The sequence below is a fragment of the Notamacropus eugenii genome, chromosome 2 (genome assembly GCF_028372415.1).
Source record: "Notamacropus eugenii isolate mMacEug1 chromosome 2, mMacEug1.pri_v2, whole genome shotgun sequence".
In the NCBI taxonomy this organism is placed as follows: Eukaryota; Metazoa; Chordata; class Mammalia; order Diprotodontia; family Macropodidae; genus Notamacropus; species Notamacropus eugenii.
In genome coordinates, this window is record NC_092873.1 from 353,269,510 (window position 1) to 353,286,801 (window position 17,292).

At 47.2% G+C, this 17,292-nt stretch overlaps 2 protein-coding genes across 5 annotated transcripts in view; one reads left to right on the forward strand and one right to left on the reverse strand.

Annotated features, from left to right (window-relative positions):
• On the forward strand, positions 1-8,863 carry LOC140528394 (uncharacterized). The gene is made up of 8 exons (XM_072646187.1): positions 1-75; positions 556-807; positions 2,416-3,050; positions 3,806-3,876; positions 4,480-4,728; positions 4,981-5,227; positions 6,160-6,265; positions 8,642-8,863. The coding sequence occupies exons 2-8, from the start codon at positions 593-595 to the stop codon at positions 8,658-8,660; spliced, it is 1,542 nt and encodes a 513-aa protein (XP_072502288.1). The 5' UTR covers positions 1-75; positions 556-592; the 3' UTR covers positions 8,661-8,863.
• The window catches only part of SP2 (Sp2 transcription factor), a 20,860-nt gene continuing 12,258 nt past the window's right edge, over positions 8,691-17,292 (reverse strand). For all 4 annotated transcript variants that reach the window (XM_072646183.1, XM_072646184.1, XM_072646185.1 and 1 more), the window contains 5 exons: positions 15,754-16,728; positions 12,901-13,213; positions 11,465-11,639; positions 11,001-11,194; positions 8,691-10,011 (listed from right to left, as the gene is read on the reverse strand). In XM_072646183.1, the coding sequence (XP_072502284.1) occupies positions 9,911-10,011; positions 11,001-11,194; positions 11,465-11,639; positions 12,901-13,213; positions 15,754-16,728 (1,758 nt within the window). In that variant the 3' untranslated portion in view covers positions 8,691-9,910. The remainder of the gene's footprint in view (positions 10,012-11,000; positions 11,195-11,464; positions 11,640-12,900; positions 13,214-15,753; positions 16,729-17,292) is intronic.

Sequence of the window (17,292 nt, forward strand, 5' to 3'; positions counted from 1 at the left end):
CCGACGGGGGCGGGAACAATGAGACCAGGAAATGTAGTCACTGCCGTCAATACGCACATGGAGGTGTTGTTAAAGGTACAGGGGCTGCCAGAGTCTGGACTGGGGAGGGGAGGGGGGAGCGGATCGGGGATGTGGGGGACACGGCGTGGTGGCGGTGGGGTGGCGGCAGTCTTCAGGACAGCTGGGATGATTGGGCGTCCCATGGAAGGGGAGGGGAAGAGGGAGCCGCAGTGCGCAGCTCAGGGGTCTGGGAAGGGGAGAACCGGGACAGGGGCAGGGTAATGGGGTGAGCCGGGCGGGGGGCAGGGAGGGCACCGGGGATGAAGTTAGTTGTGGGACTGAGGGCTGAGCCGGGGTTCGGGGAGCAGTCGGTGAGGGCTGCGGGGAGACTTCGGGGCCGGGGGCATCTGTCAGCCACGTAGGTGCCTGTGCTTGCCCCTCGCTGACTGAGATCGCGCTCCTCAGAATGGGTTCCGTTCCGTTCCGTGGTACCGCGGACTTTCCTGCCTTGACCTCCCCACCTGGGCTGAGTCTCCTCGCTTCTCTCCTTCCCAGGTGCCTCGGGGGCTGGTCCCCCGGTCCGTGCCAGCACATGGCTGAGGGGGCCGGGGAGAGGGTGGCACTGCAAGGCCACTTCCAGGCTGTGGACCCAGGACTGGGTGATGGAGAGCCAGCTGATGCCCATCCCACCTTTGACCTGGCTGATGCAGCCCTGGGCGGGGGCCCCCTGGGTAGTCCCAGTTTTCAGCAACATCAGGAACTGGAGCTGCAGGAGCCGCCAAGACAGGTGCCCCTGGAGTCTGCCAGGTAAGGGAACCCTGGCTGGTTCTTTGAGGCAGTGAATAGTCAAATCTTCAGCGTCCATCTTCTGCAGATTCCTCCCAGACATCATTGTGTGCTCAGGGGTATGTCCCTTTTCTGAAATAAATACCTGCAAATAACATTCGTGTAGGTATCTATTCACATCCAAGCTGCAAAGGGTCACAGAGATGGGACAGACCTTAGAATCCATATAGTCTTACCCCTTCATTTTGCAGATGAGGAAACTGAGGCCCAGGGAGTTGTCCAAGGTCACATAGGCAGTGTCAACACTGGGATGTAAACCTGGGTTCTCTGACTTGAGAGTCAGTGCTCATTCCACTGGAAATAATGAATGGATTATATGCTATTTGGGATTCTCTGTGAAACAGCTCCCTGCCAGTGTGGTAAGGTGAGAGTTTACTGTACCAACTTTCTTGATGTGTATTTTTCCCCACCTGTAAAACTCACCGGCATTGATATAAGCAATATGTTGATGTCACACCTCAAGGTGACACACTTTTATATTCTTGTGGCCATACTGATCAGCCCCTCCCCTCCCTGCCCCTTGGGCTGTAGCACATTCTGGGGTGAGAGGATCATGAGAACTGAGGATTGTCAAGGAGAGAGAGAAAAATGTAACTTTGTTTAGAGGCCAAGAGCCCAGTGGGGAGGTTAGTCAAGAGAGTGGAAGGAAAAGGACAGTGGTAAAACACAATACACAGATAATAGGAAGAGAACCAGATTGCAGTGCTGAGTACTGAGAAGGTTTGGGAGAAATGGGGAGGTGGAATTGAATCTAAATCCTGGGCAAACCATTTACTTTCATTTCAAGGTCAGTGGCATCTGTATAGTGGCAGGGCAGACTCTTATTTGTTGTGTCAACAGAGCAGCCTGGGCTCTGGTGATGGAAGCTCTGAGGACTTCAGGTCTTGGCCTAGATGGGACCCAGGAAAGGCTAACACAGGCTGAGTGCCCTGTCCTCAGTGTTGGGATCCCTTATTTCTCCTCTCTTACTTTCATCACTGGTGACACTGTACCAAATGTCACTCTTTGGTAGATTGCTTTCTGGGTCTGTCTTGCTTTTTCATTTGTACAGCTGTCTCCCCATTTGATTGAGAGGACCCTGAGGGCAGGGACCACACCTCCCTCTTCTGATTCTTCTCTGGTGCCAACTCTAGGCTCTGCCCACATTTTTTTTCAAAAAATTAACTTTGGAAGAGGCATTATCTGTCTGCCACTTTGTGATGGACACTGGGTTGATGAAGGATGGAATCCTTGTCCTCAGGGCTTCCAGGTTTTATTTTTCTTGTTATTGGGGTTTAGCTTTAGTTGTACTGAGAAAGATTAGGCTTAGATATGTTTTTTGAAGGATTGAGTCAGGGATATGGATATCCTACCTGTTTCCAGATACCTGGGTCCCTGAAATCCTGGGGGAACTGCCTCAGGAGCTAGAACTAGCATTTCTTTGGTACCTTATTTTAGCTTGGGTGAAATCCAGAAATGGAGATAGCCAATGGAAGTTCCCTCCCACACCCTACTTCCTCCTATGCTTCTCTTCCTGGGCTGGGGCTTTGCATACAGCTACCAGTGGCTCATCTTTCTGTTTGCTTCTAGTGTGCAGACACGGGGAATACTGACTCTGGGGAGGCCTGCCCCATCCCTGCTGGCTCCAGAAGAAGAAGCCAAGAACAGGAAGCGACCATGGCCCACCAATGGGCCAAACCTTGGTCCTCCCTTCCCAGGGGGGCTAAGTGTCCCAGATCTACCAGCCCCTTTCTTGCCAAGTGGTGGCACCAGCAGCCTGGACGTTCGAGCTGGGGGCCTCCAGGACACTCCCCGATTTCCAAGGACACAGGAACCTTTGCGGGCTGCCCGCACCACTGCTGCCCGCCTGTGCCACCCCATGCCTATTCTAAGCCGTTTGAGCACAGAGCCTCTAGAACCCCTAGTTTCAGAAGGAGCTTGCCCATGGGCTGCAGGAGGGGGCAAAGTAACGGGGTTGTATGCCGAACTAGTGAAAGAGTTGGAGTTACAGATGGCGGAGCTTCGGAGGCTGCTGGTCTCAAGGGAAGAAGCAGTATTGAGGCAAGAGAGGAGGATCCGGGAGTTGGAACTGGAGAATCAGCAACTTAAAGGTCAACTTCGGAGTCTAGAGGAGCAGAATGATCTGCTGTCTAGCACACGAGGTGGTACAGGGATCAAAGCATCCTCTCCCAACACCAGCCTCAGCTCTGGGACCAGTAGCCTTGGTAATGGGAACTGTCCTCCCCTCTGGGATATGGACAGGAGGTGGCTGGAGGAGGATCCCTCGGGTTGGGCTGTCTGCTTCCCTCAGGGTTCACAGGGGGATGTTCTGGCCCCTCCTCAGGTACCTTTGGAGATGATTTGTGATCTCCAACTAGCTTTGCCTTTAGTTCCATTTCAATCATTTCCCCTCTCTTAGTCATGTGCTCTTTGGGCAGAAAACTTTTCTGTAGCCCCATTTTTGTCCTACCAGTTCTGCATTTTCCTTTCACCCCAGGGCTTTCTTTCCTTTTTCTCAAGCCTTTGTTCATTATTCCACGTTCCCAGATTCAGTCTCTGTTCATCCTCCTCAAGGATCCAAGTGTTGCAACTTTTTTGTATCTTCCCTCCCTACTCCATCATATAGAATCCCTTTGTCTTCCTGGCCTCAAAGGCCCTCTGGGGGCTCTGTCCTGATGAACAAGTCATCCCTTCTTTTCCCTACAACCCACTATTTAGTATATCTCAGCAGGGGGCTGCCAGAAAAAGGAGGAACACTTCCAGTGGGTCCAGGACTGATAACAAAAGGAACATCAGAAAGATGGGATTAGAAAAGAGATTAGAAAACCCAGGGATTTTATGAATATTCATGCTGGGGAGTGGGAAGATTGAGTCCAGAGTCCAAGAGGTCTTCATAGCCCCATCAAGATCCACCTGTAGCCTTCTGGAAACATGTCTGCCTACATTTAACCATCTCCATGGGTATGGCCTCTCTCCTCAGATGTCAACGAAGGGAATATCCAGTTCCTCAAGGGCCTGGTGGGGCTACTGGAGAGCAACATGGCACTACAGGTGGGTCCCTGATGAGCTAGTAGCTCCTAGGGATCAAGAAGGAGGGTCATGGATAGAGACTGGGCATTGGGTGGATGCTAAGAGAAACAATTATCCAGATGCCTAGAATTCTCAAGGGCCGCACCCAAATAACTAGATATTAATATGCATTTCATGTCTGTATGGTCATTGAACATAAGACTGTGTTGTCTACTCTGGTTTTTTAATTGATGGGGATGATCTTACTCTTTAGGAAGATACAGCTCACACTTTCCCCACAAACCCGTGATGATCTCAGTTGCACACACATGGAGGATATGGGGCAAGGGAAGTAGGGAAAATCCAACCCTTTGGGAATGATTCAACAACTCTTATGTTGGAAGCAAAGGGGCCAGCTAGAATTAGCCTTGAGTATGATACCCTCAGGGAAGTCAGGGGCATGTTCCCAGGAGGGTTACCTGCCCTGTTTGCCCTTTAACAGGGGAGAGGGTAGCCAATGGCCTGGCACTGGTAGGAACATTTCTAACTTCTTTGGGCAAGGTTGCCCATCTTCACTTTAAGCCCACAGGAAGCTGAGATGCTGTTACTTCCCTTTCTTAGAGTTACTCCCCCTTCCTTCTCCAGGTGAATGGTCTTCCTGCACCACTTCCTACATCACCACCTGTGGAACCCAAGGGGACTCCTGCTGAGGCCCCACGATCCCCACCAGTTCGTAGGCTTCGCGCAGGACTCCCCAGTGGCTTTCCAGCATGGTTGAACTCTGAGGATGGGGTGGGCAGTCCTGCTACACTGAACGAGGCCACCTGTCTATGGGAGGAGAATGTTCAGGATACACTACCTGATGGAACACCTGTATGGGCATCACCAGTGGAGGTGGGTGCTGCATAGAACTTAGTGGGAGGGGGTAAGTCTAGGTTCCCTAATAATCTTGCAGCCTTCATGAATGGGTTGAAAGTGAGAGTAGTCAACTAGTGTCCATGGAGCCCTTGAAGAAATCCACTATTCAACATCTAGGACCAGACACCTTGGGGGTGCTGGTCCTGAAAAGATGCCAGAGAGCATCAAGCTGGAGAGGCTGGCTGATGAGGAGAAGGCTCATGGCCAGTGCCCTTTTCCCTTCCACAGGAGAATGGAAGACCCAAACTGGAGCTGATTCCCAATTCAGGGGTCTACATTACTCACCACCAGCTAGATGACCTATCTCAGGTATCAACAGACAAACCCAAACTGATGACCAGGCGTATGTTGGATTACTTCTTTTCTCGGGAGACGCTGGCCCGCTCCTCTGCCACTGGTCAACGAATTGCCCATAATAACACCACCATGGAGAAGCCCATCCGGTTGCCTGTTGCTGTGGTCAACGCCATCAAAGGTACCCAGGGGCAGACTTCCGCAAGGGCAGTGTTTTGTGACTGGGGCAGGAGGGATGGAGTACTATGCACCATTGACTTCTCTCTGGCAGGGGGCCATGCAGTAGTGGCCTGAAGCCTGGCCTGATGTCCTAGGTTTTTAGTCAGTTTGCTTTGGGGAGGTTATTTTCTTGAGCCCTAACAGTCTTTTTTCTTTTTTTTTTTAAATGGTGACTATTAACATCTGTCCTTTGGCAGTAGGTGCAATTCTGCTTTCAGAGTTGCGATTGTTAAAACTGGAGAAGAAAAACCTGAGAGATGTTGAGGGTAGAGTTCCAGTTCAGTGATGAGCTGTTAAAAAGGGTGGCATTCACTACATTGAGGGATGCATCAGCTGTAATGAGGTAGGAAGCAGGAAAGATTGAGGTGAAAGCTGAGGAATAGCTGATGGGAGTATCTGCGATGACAACTGAAACAAGATGTATGTAAATCCTTTACAGACAGGAACCTGATGGTCCATACAGGGTTAGGAGGAAGGGGATGGGCCCCTGTAGGGTTGAAGGGTTTCGAAGCATTCCTCAGTCTGTCTGATGTCCTTCTCTTCCCTTTATCTCCGTGCCCCAACCCCCCCCTCCCCCCGCCCATTCTTTTCTCCATCTGTGGTTGTGGTAATGATGAAGAGAACTGGGCCTTAGGAGCAGAGAGGAGACATAATTCTCCATTTCTGTGCCAGTTCTCTCTGATTGGCAGCCTCCTAACAGTTCTAACCTTTGGCATGGCTGAGGCTTAAGGCATTTTGGTTTGATATGGGCAGTGACAAGAGTCTGGGAGACTTAATGCTGTCTTTCCTTTGCAAACTCGGATCAGAATGGTACTGTTTGGGAGTACACTCTTGCCCACCCCTCATTCCTGGCTTGGAGCTAGATCTGAGCAGCCCCCTTTCTGTCTTCCCCAGAATATGTCACCAAGGTGTGTGGCCGTGGCTGTAACTTTAATGCCGTCATCAACAGCAAGTGTGGGACCTCAAGGAGGGCAGTCAAGAAGATGATTGTTAAGATGGAGTGAGTGGGGTGAGGGGGGGAATGGGTGGGTCAGGTCCTACAATCTGCTGGCAGATACATACATATATTTATACATTTTTAAAAAGCACCGTCCAAGCAAACACTGCACCATCAGGATCTGTCTTCAGGAGAGTGGTGCGAATGGATAACCCTTCTCCTAACCCCTGTGTTTTTCTGGGCCTGTTCCTGTTCTGAGGGCTATAGGATTGAATCCTAGTATGTAGGATCTCATGGGAGCTGTGGTGTCCAGGGTCAGCTGGGCAGAGAAGAGGAAAAAAAAAAAGTGAGGGAATGATTTCCTTGTTCCATTCCTTTTGGCTCTGACAGCTGGACTCAGAGGCCACAGATTGCGCTGTCTCCCCATTTAGGATGGGGCTCTGGCTGTATTCCAACTCCATGCTCTTATATTCATGTACACTCTGGAAGCCAGGTAGCAAGCAGTGTTGATTTAGGGTAGTGAGAGATCAGCTCTGTCCAGGTTGGTCTCTCCTGCCAGAGGAGGGCTGTGTCTGTAGAGCAGATGGAGACTTCTGCAGTCATCTTGGAGATCAAAATTCATGACCAAAAGACTTCATAGACCTTCTTGTACATAAAAAGAACATTTCAAACAAAGGTTGTATTAAATCAAGCTCATTGCTGCTGCTGATTGTGCCACCACATCTTCCCATTCTTTCTAGATTATGGAATTTTAGAGCTAGAAAGGGACTTTAGAAATCTAGTCCAAGCACCTTATTTTATAGATTGAGAAACTGAGGGCTGTTTTAACTAGAACCGTGAAGATGCAAACTGGTGTGGCTCCTTGGCCATGACTGTTCTTTGTAGGTTAGGGTCACAGAACACAGGTGGAGGACTTGCAGGGATACTGTTAACCTTTGCCTGTTGATAACAGTGCTTGTCTTAGGGGAATGAAGAGGAAGATATTCCCTAGAAACAATTCCCAGGAAAGGGAGAAACTCTTGCTACCTAGGAGAAAAACATGGAAGCAGGGGCCTTCTACTGAGGCAGAAAAGAGACGAATTTGTTATTTAATGCTAGAGTTTGGCAATGATTAAATCAAAATATTGTTTGTTAGTATAGTCTATTTGGGCTGGGGAAATGGTGTTCAGATCTGTGATTTCATCAATGTATATTGAGTTCCCAGTGAAGAAACTTCTTTTTTAATACAGATGGGCAACTGTTCTGTAACTTATCATCTTGAACTACCAGTGGAAAAATCAGGTGGACATAACCTATGACTCTGCCAGTGTCTGAGTCCCCAAATAGTCTTCTTTGCCCTTTTGTCTGAGTTTGGGCAATGTCCTGTTCTTAACACCTGAGTTCCAGGTGGTTATAGTGTGGATTTCACTGCTAGATATAAAGGAAGCATTGGGATGAAGAACATGGGACCTGCCTTAGCTGGGGTCAGACCTAACGGTCAGTGTGATTGCAGCATCTCCTTTCTGCCATCCAAAATGTTGTAGGACTGGACACTGGCTCTAGCTCATGAAGACATGGTTTTAGAACAGGTGTTGGGGGCCACCTAGCTTTGCAGAGAGATGTTTATAAAGTACTTTCCTTACAATAAGTCCTACAAGATGGGTAGTGACAAGCGTTACCTTCATTTTACAGATAAGGAAACTGAGACTCACTGAGTTAAGTGACTTATCTTTGGCTAGTGGGGTAGATACTGGGATTCAAACCTAAGTCTGCTGACTCCAAATTTAGCAACTATATACAATTTAGCCTCCATGCTGTTAAGGTGGAAAGCTGTCTAGCAAATACTGTGGACAAAGGGAATATGGTGGCTCAGGATAACCTAGCCCCATCTTTAGGGTTCATATTCTTCTTCCAGCAAATAAGAATTCCTTATCAACAAGGAAAACATCTTATATCTTGACTCTTAATCTAGCTTCATAAGCACCTCGGCACCATGGAGCCGAGTTCATTGACAAGAGTTTTCTCTGGCCTCTTCCCAATGTCACTCCCTTTCTTCTCTGTACCTAGGGAAAGAAATGCAGAGTGCTTGCTCCTTATTTTCATAACCCATCACACAAGTATCTATTGGAAATAAACTACCCAAGAGGAGACTTACACTCCTGAGAGGCACCCTTCTGCCAGCACTGTGGCTGATGGGAGTGCTTCTTCTGGCATCATTTTCTCCTCTGGGTAAACTGGCCTACAGAGGAAAAAATGAGGGCATCTACCCAAATGGGTCCCCTTTGGGATTATGCCATTACTGGACAGGCATGAATGGGAATACCCAACTTTCTGTAAGTTCAGATGGGAATCCCTGGTAAGGGTAAGAAAGATAAGGGAGGCCGGGCCCTACATTGCCCTGGGGTCCTTCTCCAAGCTCTTGATGCTCAAGGCTCCATCCCAACCTTGCTTCCTCTACAGTGAAAATTCTCCAGGATAAAAGACAAAGGAAGCCTCATTACCAAGCTGCTGACTTTGCCTCAGGCAACTAAATTTATTAGCAAGAAAAAATTCTTTGTCAGCTCTGTGCTGACCAACAAAGTACATTGTTAATAAAGGATAACAAATCTGTCACTTAATTCAAAAAACATACCTCAAGCAGTTACAACTAAAAATAAAGTGGATTTTTGTTTTAATTTAAAAGCCTCAAAAATAACAAGCAATATGTTTTTAAACATGTAGTAGACACAATATTGTCTATTATACAATATACACTATACACAAATGGGATCTGACTGGGGATATGGGATGAGAAAAAAGTGGAAAAGGGAGAGGGACAATATGTTTGTGTGTGTGAGGGTTCTTTTTAAAAAAAAAAATCAGATTCCGGATTCAAACTGAAATTTTACGTTATTTAGAAGTGAAAAGTCTATGGAGAGGGGGAAAAAAAAAGTTTTTCTGTTCATCATTGTCCAAAGAAACAAAACCCCAACCCCAAACTGAAAAAGAGGAATGGGGGAAGGGGAAAGATAAGGAAAGGAAGAAGGAAGCAATTAAATAAAATTATTTAAAAGCGCACACAATACACAGTGTTCATTATCTGAAGTAGAGTATAAGGCAACGTTCTTCATAGAAAAACAGGGAAGATCAGAAGGAGTCTGTGGTTATATATACTTTTAAAATATAAAGTTGGAATGTGCTGGAAGAAAGTATTTTGTTTTTTGTTTTTCTGAGGGGAGGGGTAAGCAGGTGTCCTTCCCACTTTCTCTGTGGGTGGCCCCTGGATGGGGCTCTGGGATGAGGTCCCAAGTGTTCACTACGTTGCTGCCATGTTGCCCTCAGGTGAGAGTAGGGTATGACAGGCCCACAGGAGAGGGGACGGCACGGGGGATGCATCTCCTTTCTGCTCCCCTGCCCTCGGCCACATCAGTGCTATGGGATGGGGGAGGACAAAGGAAGGGGACTCACTTGGCTCCTCGACGGAGTGAAATTCATGTTTTTCCTTTGGAAATAAAGGTTCCCACTCGTCCTGGTTTAGAACGTCTCATTGTACATGGCCAATGTCCGGGATCTGGGCCAGGTGTTTATGGTGGAGGGAAGAGGGGCTATTGTGGCAGCCAAATGGCTTAGGAAGGAGGAAATATATGGTTATTGAAGCCTCTCTCTGCAGGGCCACAGTCAGGGAATATAAGGGGGCAAGGAGTCAGCCATGGCACCTCCGACTCTGGGGGCCTCCAACTGCTGTAGGCTTCACAAATTCTTTGTGACCAGATGGGTCTTGTAATGCTTGGTTAGGTGGTCGCTCCTCATGAAGCGCTTCTGACACTGGGCACACTCGAAACGCTTGTCACCTGGGAGAGGAGAAAGCCTGTCATCCCTTCACCCTACATTCCAGATTCAGCCCTGGTCATTCTGTTGATCAACGGAATTCATCCCCCAAAGGCAGGAAGGAAGAGGGTTCAGACATCCCCCACGATGTCACTACTTTCATCAGGTGCCACCTGAGGCCATGTGTTTAAGGGGCTTCAGAGCCTCTTTGCGGCTCCCTCCTGCCTATCTTCACAAACCCAGACACCAACACTGGCTGCTTCAATTCACCTTTCTTATCAGTCCCCAGCATATTTTTGTGTCGCCTTTACTCCCCCTCCTGACTCCATGCTTTTGTATCATTCTCTACTCATGAGATGATGCCCTACTAACTGCTTCCTACTAGTCTACATCTCCTTCCAAACAGGAAGAAAACGTTTCCAATTTGATTCCACCCCTTTCTGATCTCTTCAGCACTTAGATACTCAGCTGCTACTCTAACTCTAGCCATGGTGTTTTGCAGGTGGCTCTTTTAAGCTGCTTCATGAATGTGCATTTTGTCACCAATAATAATGGTGCTCTCCCCTCCCCAATGACCAGGATACTCTGTTTATCCAAAAGATAACCAATTCCTTAAGGACGAGGCAGAAGAACCATACCGTCCATTTTTTGTGGTAGTTAGCACAGTGCTCTGCACAGAGGAATGAATTACAGAGTTTCTGCAGCAAATTCCAGCCCCACTCAGGAAGTGAATTATAGGACCACAGATCATATGGCTGAAAGGGACCTTAGAAGTCATCAAGTCCAACCCCTTCATTTTACAGATGAGGAAACTGAGCGCTGGGGAAGGTAAGTGACTTGTCCAAGATCACAAAGGCAGAGATCAGAGATGGCACTAGACCCTGGATCCTGCACCCTCTGCACTGTCCTACCCTTCCTCCCAAGATGCTCATGGCTCTCACTTGATGTTGTCCTCACACACTAAGACTGGAGTCGCATGGAAGTGGTTGGCACTGGCTAGGATGGGTCTGACCTGTGTGGGTCCGGGCATGCCGCTGGAGTTCATCGCTACGTGTAAACCTCTTGCCACAATAGACCCAGTTACAGACAAAGGGCCGCTCTCCGGTATGCAGGCGCACATGGGCACGCAGCAGTGATGTCTTTCGGAAGGTCTTTCCACAATCAGGGATGTGGCACACATGCTTCTTTTTACCCTGCTCTCCAGACCTAGAGATGGGTTTGGAGGGGAGCAGCAGAAGAAATGAAGAGAAAGTGAGAGAACGATAGGATGGGTCAGGAGAAACGTGGAATGGGTGGAAAATGAGATAGGAAAAATGGCAGGAAGAGGACAGAATGGGGGCAAAGATGAGGCAATGGAATAAGATGGAGAGAATGTAGTACAAGGCCAACAGGCCTATAGGCTTTCTGGACACAGAAGGTAAGGGGTAGGGGTAGAGGGGCCTAGGCTTGTGCCAGAGCCTCTTCTATCAGTATTACCTTTTTTCCCCGTCCTTGCAGTTGGGGCACGTACAAGCCATGCGCCGCCTCTTCTCCCCTGGCTGCACTTCTCCGGCCAGTGCCTGCTCCATCTGTAGCTGAATCTGCGTAGGACTCAGGCCACTGATAGTCAGGTTGTTTCCGGAAACATTCTGCACAGTGAGCTGCTGCTGCCCTGAGTGAAGGGAAGGAAAAAAGCTCCAGGTAAGGAAATGGGAGGTGGGTACAGAGGCCTGACTCAGAGAATGATCCCTCCCATAGGTGGAGTCACTTCACCAGGGCCCTTCATTTGGACCTTGAAAGGCATTCAATATACAGTTTCCCAGGAGCTTCCATGCCAGAGATCCTTTGTAGCAACACACCACCCCCAAGATGCAGGAAAGTCCTCGGGGTGGTATATCCCTGGATGTAAGTAAAAAACAAGCTATAAAAATTAATCAGGGCACTTTGGAAGAACTTCTAAGGCAGAGGTATCACAATACTCCTGAATACAGCTGAGCCAGATTAAAATGTCAGTGGGAAATATTTAACAAAAGAAATAAAAATACAATAAAACACAAATACAACTACGTTCTAAATTAATGTCAGTGGCATGGATCCTTATGTATGGATTAGTGCCTCCCCCCATCATTTCTATTTCAGTTTGACACCACAGTTCTAAGGTAGTAATGCAAGAGCTGACTGACCTTGTGTAAACTGCACCCTCCTAAGCCTGGGGGGACAAAAAAGAAGACTAGTCTCTTTTCCACCTTTCCAGAGGCAGATGGGAAGACTAAAAATGCACTAGCTAAACTTCTTAGAAGGAAGTAAAGATTGAAAAAGCTATCAATAGCCTGAAAATAGTTCTTTGCTTAATTACTGAACACAGTTACAAATGTCCTGGTCAGCGAGTCACCATGCAGCAGTTATTTATTTGCAAGCCTAATAACCTATTTGCCCAAACCCTGTCTGAGTAAGGGTCCCCTTTCATCCCCAATGTCCTACTGGGCTAATTAACCCCATCAGACTCTTATCCCAGTTCTCCCCAGCACCTAGATCTGCACTTTGTAGCACATTCATTTGCCTTGGTCTGGGCATTACTGTGAAAGCGTTTCTAAAGATTTTCAAGTGTCCTATCTCCTCAATCCCAACGTTTGCCACAGCTAAGGGCCTTTTCCATTTGCCTTACAGCAGAAACCTCTCATATGTGTTGTCTCCCCCATTAGAATGTGAGTTTCTTGAGAGAAGGGCCTATCTCCCCTTTTCTCTTTTTCTTTTCTCCCCTTTTTGCTTAGCACAGTGCTCTGCACATAGTAAATGCTTAATAAATGATTTTTCATTCATTCATTCATCCCTTCCTCCAAAGAAGGAGAGACTCATCATAGTACCAAGAATGGGACTTTACATGTAAACACCACCCAGTCAGTGTTGTTGGCAGACTGATAGAATCCTCTTACCTCCAGTGTTGGTGATAGTGACAGGCACGCCCTGGACCTGGACACCATTGATGTTAATGGTCTGCATAGCTTGGGCAGCCGCTGCCAGCTGGGCTGCATTCAGGCTGATGATACCTCCAGCAGGAGCAATCTTTGGCAGGGGCCGTTCCTTTCGAGAAGCAGCAGTTGAGTGCTTTTTACTGGTGCCTCCCAAGTGGGGGCCTCGGGTTACAGGGCTACTACAAGATGTGGTAGAGGCAGCAGGCACTGTCACTGAAGGGGGTTCTTGTAGGAGGACTGTCTGCAGCTCTCCTGAAGGCATTCTTATATAGATCTGGGGGGAGGAGGGCAGAGAGAGGGAAAAGGGTCAGCCACAGAAAAAAAGGTCAGCGCAGAACCTACTGAGAATCAGAGGCATGGACAGGGCTAGTCTCAGTTCCTTTCTAGAACTAGCTCACAGATGGACATACACACCTTAAAGATCCCTCAGGCTAGGTAATGGTGAATATTCAATGAAAATCAAAATCTCCCTTCTTAGCTGTGAATAGTCCTGGCACATTGCCTCACATGTTGTAGGTGAACAACTTATCTGTTGACTTGAACAGTTTAATGTTCTTTATATCAAAAAACATAAACAAACATCGAAGAATTATGGAAATTTTTCAGTTGAAAGGGGTCTTATAGGTCCTTTAGTCCAACTTATTCACATTAAAGATGAAAAAACTGAAGCCAAGAGAGGTTACCAGGCTTATTCAAGACCATCACAAGTCAGGGACAGTATGAGAGCCATGCTCACACCTCTATTGAGCATTTTTTGTGTTGATCTTTTTTGTTTGTTTGGTGTTGGTGTGTGTGTATGAATGTATAATAGGCTGATGTCTCACTGCTGAATGTCAACCACAAAGAGTAGCAACAGATACGCAGCACCTTATGGGGGAAGAGCTTATTTGAGCTTCCCCTAACCTAGTGTGAGGGGGTTAACTACAGAAGAGGAAACTGAGGCTCCTAGAAGGGCAGTGACTCCTCCATGGTCATACAGCCAGGAAGGGTCAGAGGTGGGATCTATACAGTGTCTTCCTTACTCCAAAGCTAGCACTTGCTCTACACTATAGCTACTGTGTTCTCACAGATGGTCAGGGTAGGGTGTTTGGATTAAATGCTATTTAATGTAAAATACTAGCTGTTATGATCACTAACCCTGATGTTTAAGAATTTAAAATAAAAACCTTCTTGATAATAAGTATTTTTTACAAAAGAATTAAAAGTCTAGGCTGAAATAAAACTAATTTTCTATTCTGAAAAGGGAAGGGGGTATTTAAAAGTCCTTGCTCTGAAGTACAGGTCTAATTTTATGAGAAAACATCATCATTCCTTGGGTTTTTAGGAATGAGATCTACTCGCCATATTGTGTTTTTACAACCACAGGCACAAATGGAATCAGTCTAAGTGGTGACTTATGTGAGGTGACATTTCCATAGGTGGAATGCCCTGGAATTGATCACGACCCAATCTGAGCAGCCAGGAAACTACTATTAGCAAGTTAATTTATAAGTTGTTGGACTCAATATCTCAGAGTTTAAGAGTCAAAGATAAACATGAGATTACAGCCTTTTTTGTGCAGTCAGTAAGAGCTGTTTGTTAGTTTTCCAAGTGTTAAGTACCTTCTTAAATCAGCAGGATCCTATCCCCTCTGTCAATAATTTTACAGAATGAGAATTCTCACCAAGGTACAGGTTCTTATTTAAACTGATAAAAGATTAGACTCATCTCAAATCCTTCCTTCTATGGGAGCCCTTTTCTTCTCAGACCTCCTTCTAGTTACTCTGTATGTTTCTCTATGTACCTAATTATTTACACGTTGTCTCTCCCTTATTAGAATGTAAGTTCCTTAAAGACAGGAACCGTTTTTGCCTTTCTTTGTTTTCTTAGTACTTTGCACAAATCTAGCATGTAGTAAATGATTAATAAATGCTTGCTATTTACTATAATTGTTTCTTGTTCCTAGACATTAGGACAACCTTTAATCTTAATGATTATCTTACATATTTTCCACTTTGTGAACTACTTTTATCAATTTTCAAATCCCCAGCATGTTTCAGGGCTGTTTTCCCCTTACTTCCCATTCATTCATTTCCTTGATTGTCAATCAATGGAATAAAATTCCCCAAGTAAATGCACTTTAATGCTGGCTGCCAATTCTGCTACAAAAAAATGTAATGGAACATAGTTTAAGGTATAATAAAAATGAGCTTTGGCACTGGATACTCTGAACAACTCTTCTCCACTATTAATAAGTAAAACAGCAACTTGCTCTGCTGTTTCCAGATAGAAACAAGGACAGGACAAAGACACAGCCAATGTGCAGCAGCATTAACGGTTCTGCTCACTTGTCTCAATGCCTCATTCTGTAATCCAACTAGATTCCTTGAAGTTTTTGCCTTGAAGGCAAAAACCATGTACATTTAACTAACTTGCCAATACCTACACACCCAGTACCCAGGCATGTGTTGGACAGTGTAGATACTCAATACTTGAAGTGAACCCAATTTAACTTCCAGTTCTCGCACTCTAAGGTCACTGCCCCCTTCTTCCTGTCTAATTCTCTTCACTGACCAAGGACTAGGAAACTTCCTCTAAACTTTGCTGCCATCAACAAAACCCCAACCCTGACTATTAAAATATATCCATCTGTTGCCTCACTTCCCAAAAGTCAAGGCAATGCTCTTTGTTTACAAAAAACCCAGCTGGAAGGGTAAGCGCCCTGTATTTTCAATCCTCAACTACAAAGTAACTTCAACATTCCCTAGGGAAGGGCAAAGGTGAGAAAGACAGGAAAAGAGGGCAGAGAGATGGCCTTCTGATGTCAGCAGGTACCTGAGTTGGTGTTGGCTCAGGCGTCTGGATCTGAAAGTCTTGGGAGGGTTTCTGGGGGACAGTAGGGAGTGTAGCTGAGGCTGCCTGCACCACTCGAAGGGCTTGTTGGGGGATCTGCACCACTTGCTGCTGCTCTGCCTTAGGGGGAACCACCTGCACCTGCTGGACCATGGCAGGCTGGCCCCCTCCAGGACTCTGTACAATGAGGAGGTTGTTCCCTGCCTGGATGATGTTGTCTGCTGTCGTCTCAATCAGCACGGTTTCCACTTGTTCGGCTACTGCCACAGCCGGCTGTGAGGAGGCCGGGAGACCTTTTTTTCTCATCTTCTTGTTTGGCTTGGCCAGTGGAGCAGTGGTGCTTTCAGTGAGCAGCTGAGTTGGGGTGCCTGTGTCTGGGGTGCTCACTAGGTTGTTGACAGGCAGAGTGAGGGTCACATTGCCACCACCACCAGTCAGCTTCACCACACCACCTGAATTCTGCAGAGGTGCTGCAGAGCCAGCCTTCTGAATGGGGGCGGGCTTGATTGGGACAGGCTTGTGGCTGGATGGGGAGGGAGTGATAATGGCTTGGTTGGTGCCAGGGATGATCTGGATCTGGTTGGTGAGGTTAGGCTGGACTTGGATGGTCTGCCCACTGCCTGCCTGAATCTGAGGAACTGCTTGGTACTGAATGTTGGCACTGGACCGGGGCCCTTTGTTGATCATCGTAGGGTTCTGGATGGCAAATACCAGTTGACCACCCGGATAGGATGTGCCCAGTTGCGAACCTTGGACTTGGAGTATGTTCCCTTTCGAGGATAAGATCCCAAAACTGTTCTTGCCTGGGCTGAGGGGAAGTGGGGCAGGTTTGATGGGAACAAGTTTCCGTGGTGTGGGTTGGGGGGGTGCAGGAGGTGTAACAGCAGCTTCAACTGCAGGGGGGCCAATTTTGCTACATGTTGCAGCAAGGAGGGCTAAGGGTGATGGCTGGGAGTCCTGCAAAGACCCAAGAGGAGAAAAGGAGTGAGAATAAAGACTTTACTACTGTTGCCCCCTTCTTCCCTCTAACCATTTTTGTGCCTTGATCTTTGCCTCTCTATTACCAGGCTCAAAGGAGCACAGGTCCTGGAAGGGACCTTAGGTCACCTAGTACAACCTTTTAATTTACAAATGAGGAAGCTAGGACCTAGAGAGGTGTAGTGACTTGTCTTTTATTCCTCTCTGGTTGCTCTTTCTTTGCTATGTTCCTGGCAAGAGCCCTCTCTAGTCTGGTTAGGCAGAGTCCAACAGGGCCCCTTCCTCCCTCTTCCCTGTTGGCTTCTCCCCAATCAGAACAGTGAAAGATGTCCATCAGGAAGAAGATTGGGATGGAAGCTCAAAACTACAGAGAAAATGCCTTCAGAGATCCAAGGGATCCTTCTGAAAGAATTCCTCAGAAGCATGAAAGAAGTGCGATTTTTCAAAACAAACTAACCTACCCTCTCACCCTGTTTCCCCCATCTCTTGCTCCCTCCTGCCTTTGTTTCTAATGTGGGTCATTCATCACCCTTAGTTCTTCAG